This window comes from Bufo gargarizans, chromosome 11 (genome assembly GCF_014858855.1).
Source record: "Bufo gargarizans isolate SCDJY-AF-19 chromosome 11, ASM1485885v1, whole genome shotgun sequence".
Classification (NCBI taxonomy): domain Eukaryota; kingdom Metazoa; phylum Chordata; class Amphibia; order Anura; family Bufonidae; genus Bufo; species Bufo gargarizans.
Window position 1 is genome coordinate 94,020,150 of NC_058090.1, and position 12,678 is coordinate 94,032,827.

A 12,678-nucleotide genomic window follows, 5' to 3' on the forward strand; every position below is an offset into this window, starting at 1 on the left:
CAGGCCCCTCCATCCTCTATCCTTCAGTCAATATGCAGGCCCCTCCATCCTCTCTCCTTCAGTCTATATGCAGGCCCCTCCATCCTCTCTCCTTCAGTCTATATGCAGGCCCCTCCATCCTCTCTCCTTCAGTCTATATGCAGGCCCCTCCATCCTCTCTCCTTCAGTCTATATGCAGGCCCCTCCATCCTCCTTCAGTCTATATGCAGGCCCCTCCATCCTCCTTCAGTCTATATGCAGGCCCCTCCATCCTTTCACGCCCCCTCACTGTGTCGTCCCCAGCGCCATGTCTTATGGCACAGCCCTGATAGAGGCTGATTTCCCCCTAGGACGGTCACCAGCTTTTACGGCATGTATCATATATTACACCATGGCATGTAGTATTAGGTCGGGGGTCCTGTTAAACAACTTCCATAGGGGTCCATGCTTAAAAAAACACCATGTTCTCATCCAGAGGATGAAAACCTGTCCTGATCCTGGGATATATTCACAACTAGAACAAAAAGTGCCTCAACATGCACCTGCGTCACGAGGACAAGAAGGTTCACACTGGCTGACAGTAAGCAGAGATAGTGAAAAGGTATCAATTCCAAATAGGGACAACGGTGAAGCAAAGATGGATGTGCTGTAAAAGCAGTTGCACCAGCCCTGATACACGACCTAAACCTCCTGCCGCCCCACCAATAAACAGAACGAGCAGGCCCTTAAAAGTACGCCTACTGATGACGTCATTGAGCTACTACCCGGAAGTGGTTCTCTACTGCAATGCGAAAGACTATCTCCTCTGTGGAGCACGGAAGTCTCTGTCGTCCGCCATTTTGTCGGAGTCCTGCCGCCGTAAGCCCTAACGGGTTATCGCTGATAAAATGGCGCCTGCACTGGAGACACTGAGGCGGCGCTGATTAGCCGGAGTTGCTGGGCGCTCAGCGGAGGTTGGAGGCTGGGCATTGAGGGACGGGTGAAGATCCACTTTTGTGTCTGGGGGTTGTAAAGGTGAGTTACCGAGGTGTTTGGGCCCCTGGGGTTGTGTAGGGTCTGTCATTGTCCCTGTGGTATAACTGATACAAATGATGCAGACAGTGAATGTATATAAACGTATATGAGGTGATGAGAGGTGTCATACATGATGTTTCTCCTATATGGTATTATTTACACCGTAAGAAATACTGCCGCAGTCTTCGTGATGATGTCACCGCCGCCCCTGGTCACATCATCCAGTACCGTATGTATTGTGTGCAGCCATTGGAGGATGTGGACATGTGACAGTGTCACATGACCGCTGGACCTGTAGTCACCCCGGCCGTATAGATTGGGTAAGACCCCGGTTTCAGGAGGACCGGGACGGAATTTCTAATGACAACCTATGGGAAAGTTGATTGGTTTTCTATAGGAAGCAGGTTTCTGGCCTTACATAAGTATGTCCAGGGGCCCCTTTAATAGGACTAGTGTGACGCGGTTTCATGTTATTCAGATCACATAATGAGGCGACCCGATGACTGGCATTGACTGTAGAAATATTTCACGAGGGGCACTCTAGATGGCATATGAATTGGATTTAATAGGTGGGGGGTGTAACCTCTGGGACCCCCATATCTATCATACAGCCACTGGAGGTTGAGACTGACGCCCCAGAGATTTTTTTGTCTACACTTGTCACCTGGGATCAGTGATGATGGGCTGATGGTCATGAGACCGGGGCCCTATGTCTCCCATTTGAATGGATGCACACTAGTGCTCCGTTCATCTCCACAGGAGTACCCCGCTCCGCTATCTCAGAGTGGTAGTGACCACCACTCCCATTCTCCTGATCAGTGGGGATCACACTAGAGGTCCACTAGTAATGGCTGTACAGTATAGAGCGTTCTTACCATGCCCCTCTTCTAACCTTACATATATATATTTTTTTAGGTTGGAAAAGCAACCATGAGCAGAGGACGGAGTAAAAGGAAGGTCCGGCGTACGTGCCACGTAAGTACCAGGCCTCAGCTTCCACAGCAAGTGCCGTTCTGTATATGGAAGGCCGGGTCTTGTGTTCACATCTGCTGGCGTGACACTGAACATACGATAAAGGGTCATTGCACCCACAGATATTCTCCAGTTTGTAGACTTCACCCCCCCCCCAGGTCTCGGGGCATCGTACTTGCTTGCAGTGTGTGGTTTACACAGGTGCCAGCCTGAACATGGGTGTCCCTCTCCCCACACCTGGTAGGTGGTGGTCCACGTGCCCGTTCCGGTCTCTGCATCTTACTAATTGGCGTTTTCTCCGATTTTTGCAGCTCTGCGATACCAAGTTCGACAGTCAAAGGGAACAAGCCGAACACTTCAACGGGGCTTTCCACAAATTTATGATGGTGAGGTTTTTAAAAGGACGTTTTTTTTCCAGATTGTATAATGTTTATTTATCACGTGGCCCAAAGTAAAGGCTTCTATTGACAGTAAATAGCATTAAAATGGGGTGTCCACCCCCTCTCTCCTGTCCGATCTGACCTCGCTTGAGGAGAACTGCCTCGTGCCAGGCGTCACAAATGTCCGATACCAAGCAAATTTTGTGCACGTCCTAATAATCTGGACACGTGCATAATACTTGCTGGACTTTGGACTGTTGTTCTGGCAGTTGTCCCACTTGATGTGCAGTCAGATCGGACAGGAGAGAGGGGCTGGACAGCCTCTTTAAAGGGAGTCAGAAGTTTAGAGCTGCTGACGGCACCGTATAGATGACGGGGGAGCAGTGTAAGCATACCTGGGGTGATGACCAGGCCGTCTGCAGGACTAAGAAATGTAACTTGCATATGCTATAGAGCAGGGCTCGACAAATCCTAATGGCGCTTGGGTATTTTCAAAGGTGCACGGGCGACGGGTGCGGAGCGCCGGAGAGGGGCCCGTTATGTCCGGAGGCAGCAGGAGTGAAGATGAGCGCCTCCATTGTGGAAGCGCTCATCTCCATATTCATCTGTATCGCTGTCATCAGGACAGTGATACAAATGAATGGTGCGGAGGAGCAGGGGAGAGGAGTCTCCCTTGTCCGTTCCTCTGATGGGCTACAGGCACTAGGCCTGTAGCCTATCAGATGCTGGTGCAGGCGGCGCGATGACATCATCGCGCCGCCTGAGCCGTACAGTGCAGGACACAGGTCGGAAGAGGCCTGCATCGCATCACTGACAGCAGCATAAGGTAAGTATATGAGTTTATTGTTTTTATTATTTACAGTATACTGTGGCAAAAAGGGGGGTGGGGGCCCTATATACTGGCATAATATGGGGGGGCGCACTATGGAGAAGAGGGGAAGCACTATGGGGCCCTATATACTGGCATAATATGGGGGGGCGCACTATGGAGAAGAGGGGAAGCATTATGGGGGGGCACTATGGGGGCCCTATATACTGGCACATTATGGGGGCACTATGGAGAAGAGAGGAAGCATTATGGGGGCCCTATATACTGGCACATTATGGGGGGCACTATGGAGAAGAGGGGAAGGAGCACTATGGGGGCATCTACTGGGGGCCCTATGTACTGGCATGCATTATTGAGGGGCTCTATGGACAAGAGGGGGGGGGAGCACTATGGGGGCATCTACTGGGGGCTTTATAACGCGGCTCCGCCCTGGCTCCTAACTTTTTTAGCTAGCTCCTAGATTCCAAGGAAATTAGTCAAGCCCTGCTATAGAGGGTGGTCCCTTTGTATTCAGTGTCCTGGGCTGTCTGCAGTGACAGCACTAGCGTCCAGTCAGGAGACTGCTAGAGCAGAGGGACCGTGGAAGTGTCCAGGACACTGGATGCAAGGGTACCACCTCCGTGGCATGTCTGATCCTCCTGTGCACTTTCTGATCTCTGAGCGTGTCCTCACCCATTGGAGTCTATAGAACTGCCTGAATCCTAATCCAGAAGCTTTGGTGTTCTAAATCTCACTCTGACTTTTGTTTCTATAGTCGATAAAGCGAACGCAGATGTCTTATCTGGAAAACACCAAGACGCTGAACGAGCAGATCACAGAGACGGGCAAAAAGGAATCCCTGATCGGTGAGTAAGCCCTAAGTATGGGGAGTGTATAAGAGGGGGATCAATGGGGTGGAACGTGACCCATCGCTAAAAAGAAGGGATTACAGCACTATATATATATCTATATATTAGATAGGAAACCGGGCAGCACTCCAGGTAAAAAACGGGTGGTTTTATTCACCCATGTGGTATAGGCAACGTTTCAGCTCATACAAAGAGCCTTTTTCAAGCAGTGAACACAAGTGCATCATGGGGTATGTATACTCCAACCCCTCCATACAATAATCAACAAAGCAATAAACTATTTAAGCATAAAATAGAATGTTGCAAATACATAAAAAATTAATTATTCATATAAAGTGCATATGGTCCATGTGAGGACATACCCATATAAAGGTGAAGTGCATACATGTTGGCGATCATAATAAATTACAGAAAAAAGTGCCATCACTGGAGTACGTGTGTGCGTCAACAATTAATATATAAGTGGGCGGAGTGATGCGATGCATGGAAATCTGCCAAACAGAGAGAAGGGACAATGACATAGTCCGCGTGTTCCTGCAGGGTATCGCCAAACCTGGCGTTCGGAAGTTGTTGCTGCGCAAGCGCCAGGTTGCTTCAAGGACCTACGGCATGAGGTCACAGAGTGCTGTATGTGGAGCATGCGTTCTAACTATAGGCCATACGGGCGGCCATTTTACCATTGGTAGAAACATCTTCTGCCGTGCGCGCATGTCCATTAGTGCTGAGATGCGGGCAGCGCCATCACGGAGTATGGCAGTTAACACAAGGTCATGTGTGCAGGATATATGGGGAGGCTGTACCTCGTCAGAGGTATAGACCCTCTACCCAGGTGGGCATAATGTGTCGGCAAGCATGACGGGACTCGCCACGCTTATCTCCACAACGCCCACAGTTCACCTCTAATTTATACCTCTGTCAGGAATCTCCTGATAACCAAAGGCTAATATTGAGAAAAAGATATGTATGTTTGACACAACCTGGACTACAACCTAAATGCTGTTGATAATATAAAATAACATAAGCATGTGGACACGGTGTTCCTGTGCAGGGCACGTCCGCTCCTCATTCTCCAGCATCCAACCCGTCTGTGGAAATATATGGGAAGGTCTCCTGAGAAGTGCTAAGGTTGGTTGAGGGACTTGTTGTGGTGATCAGTGACGTTCTCTGCCAATCATGATGCCATAAAGGGGGATTCCAACCTTATAAAGTGATGGTATGTTGCCAGGGTGTGATATCTGGCCGCTGGGACCTAAGAAGAGTAAGGGGGCAGCACCCGGGAGCAACACAGCTTGATTGACGTGAATGAGGCCAGCTGCAGTTCTGAGCTTCCGGGTGGCCAGCAGCAGCACCGTGCTGGAAAAAACGGGGATGCACTGCTACACCAACAGGATCAGCGGTGGTCCTACTGGTCATACCCCAGACTGTCCTAGTGATGTAGCATTACTCAATGTGAGAATAGGTCACATCACTGCTAGGACCAAATTGAACTCAGAACTCTAAATGATTTTGCGCTTCCCAGATTTGTGGAGGAGGGGGCATGCCCTGTACCCATCTAATACTCCCTGATGTCTTTGCCAGGTCTTGAGTACATCTATGAATACGCAGAAGATAGCAATGGCGTCCGCATGTATGAGTGCCAGCTGTGTGACACTGCCTGCCAGTCGGATGAAATCTTCTTTCACATTGTGGGAATTCGGCACAGAGTCTTGTACCTGGTAAGGACTAGTCATTTACCCTCTTGTGTTACTCATTGAGAGATGTGATCATATGACCCCCCCCGGGGGGGCAAGACGCCACTTCGGACAGCCTGTTGCTCCATTAACGTTAATGGGACTGACCTGCAGCTCTTCACACGACCTGTGTGGCGCAGTTTTAGGAAGAACATGTCGAATGTTGTCTTGCAGGTGAAGCATCACCCTATTATGGGGATCGAGGCCGACTTTGACGTGCAAAATCAAGCTAGTTACCGAAAATTAGCTAATAATGCCCTGGCCATTGAGCAGACGCACGGAAGGAAGAAGATAAATGTAAGTTTTCCTCCTGCTGCAGTGAATGTGGAGAGGATGGGGGTGATAATACAGGCGCGGCTCTCTTATATATCTGTGTTTTATCCCGTAGGTTGTGGATCAAGTTTATGTGGAGAAACATAAACCCTATGAGGACAGTGATTCAGAGAGCAGTTCTGAGGGTGCGTTCAGAGCAGGGAGTGCGCCCCCTCCTGGTGATTCCCTGTACATGCTCTTCCCCATAGTGACTATCACTGATCTGTTATCTCCACAGGCTCCAAATCAAGTTCCTCAGACTCCAGGAGCGTGGATTCCAGAAGAAGTATGTCCCCCGTCCGGAGAGGTGAGTGAGGTCACAGCACTATCAGACTGCTGTATGTGACATGTACACGGCATACACTCTACATGCATATCTGTGCACGCTCCACACACATTTCTCGCCCATATTTATTGGGGGACACAGAGACTGTGGGTATAGCTATGTCCTCTAGGAGGCGTTGACACTAGATAAAGCTGTTAGCTCCTCCTCTGGCAGCTCTACCCTCTCCAGCCTGGAGAGAGACCTTCAGTTTTTTCTAGTGTCAATAGGAGGCAAGACCAGGGTTCTCCCTGAAGATTTTTTTTATTTTATTATTTTTCAGATGGGAAACAGTGGTCGCATCGCCTCCCTGTTCTCCCGGGGAGCACGCCAGCGTTTGTCCGCCACACTGCCTCCTTCCCCACAAGAATACAAGGTGAACCAGGGCAGCCTCGCTCCCCTGCATCCCGCCAGCGGAAGGGTCACCCATCCAAGTCAAGCTTCCTGCCACTACGGTGCCAGTAGCTGAAGGGGTGACCCTGCTGGAGAAGAGGAAGGGTGAAGATGGCGGCAGGACAGAAGATGAGGTGAGTGCACGGGACTAGGTAAGTATGTTTAACCCTCCCCTCCCTCGTCATTATCAAGCAGGGCCAGCCTATACTCGGGGGTTCAAGACTCCATGATGGCCAATAGTTTCCTTTGGTGGGACCACCCTGTCTGTGTAAATCAATAGGTCTTAGGACTCGCCATCAGGTTGCACATTCCCCCTTACAAAGCACACAGGGGGTTAATACCACTGTTCTACAGCGGGAGGCTGGGCGCTCGGTCAGGCATGCAGAGGGGGAGCGGAGGAGGCTTCCGCTCCCCACACCTACCGGCATGATCCACCCCTTTCGGGAGCAGACGCGCTGCAGTGCGAGCGCGCCGCTTCGAAGGGGGATAACTGCAACGCGATCGGCCGTGCACCGCACAGTGTTCCGGCCTGCGCTTTTGTCTGCCCGGCCCACGTTGATATTTGCCTGGGCCACGAGGTGGCCCCTATGTGACCCGTCCGGCACCTAATTCGATGGCTCTCCACCTGCGCGGGGGGGGGGGCAACTCTGGCGCAAATTCTTCCCGTCCTACTTTCCCCCCCCCCCCCCCTCCCCTAGACACCTGCTGAGCTCCGCCCACCGGTCCTCAAGACAGCCTTAACCTTTCCTGGCCAGCCACTTCTTTAGGCCGGCATCTGATTACTGGGGTTCTACCTCTAGTACAGTGTGCCATAATGTTGAGGAATTTAACCCCTTCCTGCCTCTTGTGATTGAGGCCGGCTTCCTAGTTAAAAAAAAATAATAATTAAATGTGTGTTCATACGGGTCCCCCTCCTCATCACAGCAGGACCACCCTGTCTGTGTGGTCCAAGCCTGGGCCCGTGTCCTTTTTCGGATAAGGAGGACCTCGCATAGTTCCCAATTCGCCCTTCGGGGCCGTTTGGTTGATAATTCTCCACCTTCGCCAGTCCCGTGGATGTCAGCTGAATTATTCCCAATCCACCCTCCGGGTCGTTTGGTTGATAACTCTCCACCTGCGCAATCCAGTGAAGGACCTCTGCAGGATTTCCAATCCGTCCTCCGAGGCCGTTTGGTTGATAATACAGTCAACCATACAGTAAAGCACCTCTGAAATTCCCAATCCACCCTCCTGGATCGTTGGTTGATAATTCTCCACCTGCGCAATTCCATAAAGGACTTCTAAAAAAGACATTCCCAATCCACCCTCCTGGGTCGTTGGTTGATAATCCTGCACCTGCGCAATCCAGTGGGGGTCCGCTGGAACCTCCCATCCACCCTCCGGGGGTTGTTTGGTTGATAATGCACCGCCTTCGCGATCCGGTGGAGAGACCTCTAGAAGTTCCCATTCCACCCCCTAGGTAGTTTGGTTGATAAGTCCCCACCTGTGCAGTCCACAACTGCCAGGGACGAGATTCTGAGGGGTAGCCCTACGCGCAAGCGTGCCACAGCAGGACATCTTTCTCCTCGAATATCTCCGCACCCCCACCCTTCCTCCCTGGGTCACGCTCAGCCTTCCATAGGCGGAGTGTTGCACGTCACCGGGCTTTTCTGTTGCATTAACCCCTTCCACAAGTGATCCACTAGTGGGGAATAACTAAACATCTTAAGATGCTGCAATTCTGTGGCGCCACAGCTCTAGGTGCCTTTGCTTATTTCACAAGGGGGTGTGGCAACAGTTGGTACTCGCAGGTGCCAGTACTCTTACTCTAGTGTTATATGGGTGCCATCAGTGGCTTTTCCTCTTTGTATCCTTCCTTTCCTTTGGTGCTGGTTTTGCGCATGATTAGAACATCCTCTGTCTTCTCAGGGGGTTTCCTAGCATCACTTATGTGTCCTATAGACCCCCTTCTCCACGGGCCCCCGTTGTTCCAGTCGGTCATGATATTGTCCGCATCAATACGTAGTGCGTACTCCATTGCACATATATGGTGAGTACGTTCCAGCGAGTTGAGTGCTTCACTGACTCCGTATTCTCTATCCACCACTCCCCCTTCTCTTGGACAGTGGTTATGCTGGCACTCAGGTTTAGCTGCTACAGTTTGTTCTCCTCCTCAGGTGCAGCTTTTCGCTAATGCTCGAGTTCGTGGTTGCTGCAGTGGGACATCCCCCTCAGGTAGGGGCACTACCCTGGCGCTACCTTGGCAGTTGCGCCTATTCAGCGCCCTTCCAGATAGAGTTTTTAAGGTTAGCTCTACTTACCTGGGGCAGTATGGTACATGGCTTCTGCGGCTAGCTTCAGGCCTCCCCCTCAGTTTTGTGCGGACTGGGTAAGCGCTGGCTACTACTGTGGGAGCGGTAATGCGTTACCACTACATGCTTGTGTTCTTACTGCACAGCTCTTTGTCAGGCAGTTGACTCTTTTAGCACTGAATTCGGTGGCCTCTGCGGGTGGTCCCCTCTGCTGGGGTATAGGGCTAGCAATACAGTGTGAGTCCCCTTGCCTGGCTTCCCTCAGGTGGATTTTTTTTATTTATTTTTTGCACTGCAACTTAATCCTGTATAGCGCCGGTCTCAGACGGGGAATGCACTTAGACCTAGACTATTCTTCTACTGTCTTTTTCCTCCTCTGGATCATGGTTCATAGACACCCCGCATGCCTTGGTAGTTCCTATGTTACTACCTTCCCTCATCTGCATTGCACGGGGTATTCACTTGGTGGCCTTCCATTCCAGACACGCTCCGGTCCCGACTGGTGGGCTGTGGCGGCCCCCACATCCCTCCTTCTACAGGGACTCTTCCATTGGTCTGGGTGTGCTACGGTATCTACACGAAAGCTTCCCACCTTTCTCTCCAGAGCCAATGTTCCGGAAGCTTGCAACATGGGCACCCTGATTTCTCCTTGGCGGGAGTTCTTTCTCCCTACGTGTTTCTTCCCCTCCTTCCCAGGGTTCTACGGAAGATCAAGATGACGGACATTCCGACAAATCCTAGTCGCTCCGAATTGACCCCGTCGCGCGTGGTACGCCGACCTTGTTCTCCTTCTAGGAGACGTCCCTTGGTCACTGCCACTCAGAGACGACCTTCTTTCACAGGGCCCGGTCCTACATCAGCATTTAGGGTCTTTGGTTGACAGCGTGGCTATTGAAACTGCCATTCTGACGTGGAGAGGGTTTTCGGCGGATGTCATCTGCACTAGGCAGGGAAGCCTGCATCGCCCAGGATCTACTAGGACCTAAAGGTCCTTCCTGGGCTTCTGTGAGAGCCGGGACATCACCTCACTCAGTTTTTTCTCTCCCCACGGTCCTATCCTTTCTACAATCAGGGTTGGACCTGGTTTAGCCCTTAGTCCTTGATGGGTCAGGTGTTGGCGCTTTTATCCTGGGGCAGCTTCCAGCGTACTCTGGTTTCCCTGGTGCCATGGAAACCTTCCTTCAGGGAGTGGCACATACGGTTCCTCTGTACCGTCCTTTACCGCCTTGGTATCCGAATATAGTTCTCTCAGCGTTCCAGTCGTCTCCCTTTTGAGCCCTTGCAGGAGTTCTTACTCCGGCTCCTGTCCTAGAAGGTAGTTTTTTCTTGTGGCTATCACATCCATCAGACGGGCGTCCGAGTTGGGAAAGCCCTTCCTGGTTCTTCACAAGGATAAGGCGGTTCTCCGGCTCATTACTTTTTCTCCCGAAGATGGTCTCTGACTTCCGTATCAATTAAGACATTGTCCTTCCTTCACTGTTCCTCTCCTTCACACCCTGCAGAAGATTTTTGGACGTTGTCAGAGCTCCGATCAGTATTTAGCAGCCTCCAGTCTCTTCCGGCGTACAGAACCCCTTTTTGTCTTCCGAAGGGTCCTCGCTAGGGATTGGCGGCGTCCAATGTGGCGATTGCTCGTTGGATTCGGTCTGCAACTGCTGAAGCATACCGCGCCCGGAGCAGGGTTCCGCCCTTAGGTGTCACGGCTCACTCCACAGATCGGTGCGCGCTTCTTGGGCTCGGAGGAATCGCGCTTTGGCTGCTCAGTTGTGTAAGGCGGCTACTGGTTCTCCTTACACACATTCACAAACATTTACCAGGTGCATACTTATGCATCGGCGGTCCCTGCCTTGGGCCGCGTGGTCTTGCAGGCGACAGTTCTTAGATGCCTGCAGGGATGCTTGCTTCCATGGGTCTGTGGTTTTTCGCTCCCTGTGGGCTGCTTTTGGACGTCCCACGGTTCCTGTGTCCCCCAATCAATATTGGCGAGAAAAGGAGATTTTTGTATAACTTACCAGTAAATCTCTTTCTCACTCTTTATTGGGGGGACACAGCACCCACCCAGTATTGTTGTTCGGCCACAGTTGTGGCTGTTCTGGTTAGAACCCCGTTGGGTCTTGGTTGGTGTTCCATGTTTTTTTTTTTTTTTTGGTTGGCTTGCTTCTCCTACTGCTTGTGCACACAGTGAAGCTCTCTCTCCAGGCTGGAGGGGGTAGAGCTGCCAGGGGAGGAGCGAACAGCTTTTACTAGTGTCAACGCCTCCTAGAGGACATAGCTATACCCACGGTTCCTGTGTCCCCCAATGAAGAGCGAGAGAGATTTTACTGGTAAGTTATACAAAAATCTCCTTTTCATACTCCTGCACACGCATTTCATACTCCTGCGCACACTTTGCACACGCATTTCATACTCCTGCGCACACTCCACACATATGTTCCACACTCCTGTATTTATTCCACACACACTTCATTTTTCCTGCATGCATATCACACACGCTCTTACATACGATCCACATATGGTTTGTACACCTGCATATGTGATGGTTTGTACACCTGCATATGTGCCCCACATTCCTGCATGAAGTCCTGATACATCCACATACTCTCCACACACCTGCATAAGTTTTCATCACGCCTACATACTCTCGCACTCCACTGTTCTGCATCTAGATACACGGTGTGCCCACGTGCATACCCTTTACACACATGGACATAGACATTTGCTTACACTCAGTACACATTCTGCACACCTACATCTACAATCCATACAGACGTTCCATACACATTTATGCCCCACCAAATGTTCACAAGAACAGCCCGGTATATACTGACGTTCATAAGCCTGCACATTTTCAATTCTGGTTAATTATTATAATATATTTTTTTTTTGCTTTTTGCAAGAAACTGCTCCACCCCTGTTCATAGGTCATGTCTGGTACTGCAGCTCAACTCCATTGAGGTGAATAGATCTGAGCTGCAATGCCACATCCCGACTGTAGGAAGGTGCTTTTGTTTTTAAAAGGGAGCCAGTCACCTCAAAAACGCATATAAAACTGCCAGCATTACCTTATAGTAGCCCCCAGTCTGTTCATAATCGTATGTTTTGATCCGGTAGTCAGATGCTCAATAGCTTAAAAAAAAACTATATTTTAAGCGCCATCAGCGCTATCTTGCCGGTCATCTTCATGTCAAGGGGGCAGCGGCGGCTTCCTTGCTTTAAGTCAAGGTAAGCATGCCCCTAACCGTCCCCTCTCTTGTTTGATTTACTGCCTGAAGTGCGGCCGGGATCGTAGAAGTCTCACGCATGCGCCTTACGCCGCTGAAAGCTGGCCATCAGCAGGAGACGGGATCACGCTTTACCAAGGAGCGCACCGCTCATGCGCGAGACTTCTGGCTGTCAGTCAAACAAGAGAGGGGATGGTTAGGGCGTGCTTACCTTGGCGTGAAGCTGACCGGCAAGATGGCGCTGATGGCTGTTGAGCATCAGACTACTGGATCAAACATATGACTATGAACAGACTGGGGGCTACTATAAGGTAATGCTGGCAGTTTTATATGTGTGTTTTGAGGTGACAGGTTCCCTTTAAAGCTAGCAGCCATGTTTTTTTAACC

General features: G+C 50.8%; 1 protein-coding gene across 7 annotated transcripts in view; it reads left to right on the forward strand.

Annotated features, from left to right (window-relative positions):
* Nucleotides 1-884: 884 nt before the first annotated feature.
* The window catches only part of LOC122922016, a 34,999-nt gene continuing 23,205 nt past the window's right edge, over nt 885-12,678 (forward strand). For 5 of the 7 annotated variants that reach the window (XM_044272410.1, XM_044272413.1, XM_044272412.1 and 2 more), the window contains exons 1-8: nt 885-993; nt 1,909-1,968; nt 2,277-2,351; nt 3,929-4,019; nt 5,601-5,737; nt 5,927-6,049; nt 6,141-6,210; nt 6,303-6,371. In XM_044272410.1, the coding sequence (XP_044128345.1) occupies nt 1,924-1,968; nt 2,277-2,351; nt 3,929-4,019; nt 5,601-5,737; nt 5,927-6,049; nt 6,141-6,210; nt 6,303-6,371 (610 nt within the window). In that variant the 5' untranslated portion in view covers nt 885-993; nt 1,909-1,923. Of the gene's footprint in view, nt 994-1,906; nt 1,969-2,276; nt 2,352-3,928; nt 4,020-5,600; nt 5,738-5,926; nt 6,050-6,140; nt 6,211-6,302; nt 6,372-12,678 lie in introns of those variants that run through there. The other 2 variants (XM_044272417.1, XM_044272416.1) reach the window with 2 other exon arrangements.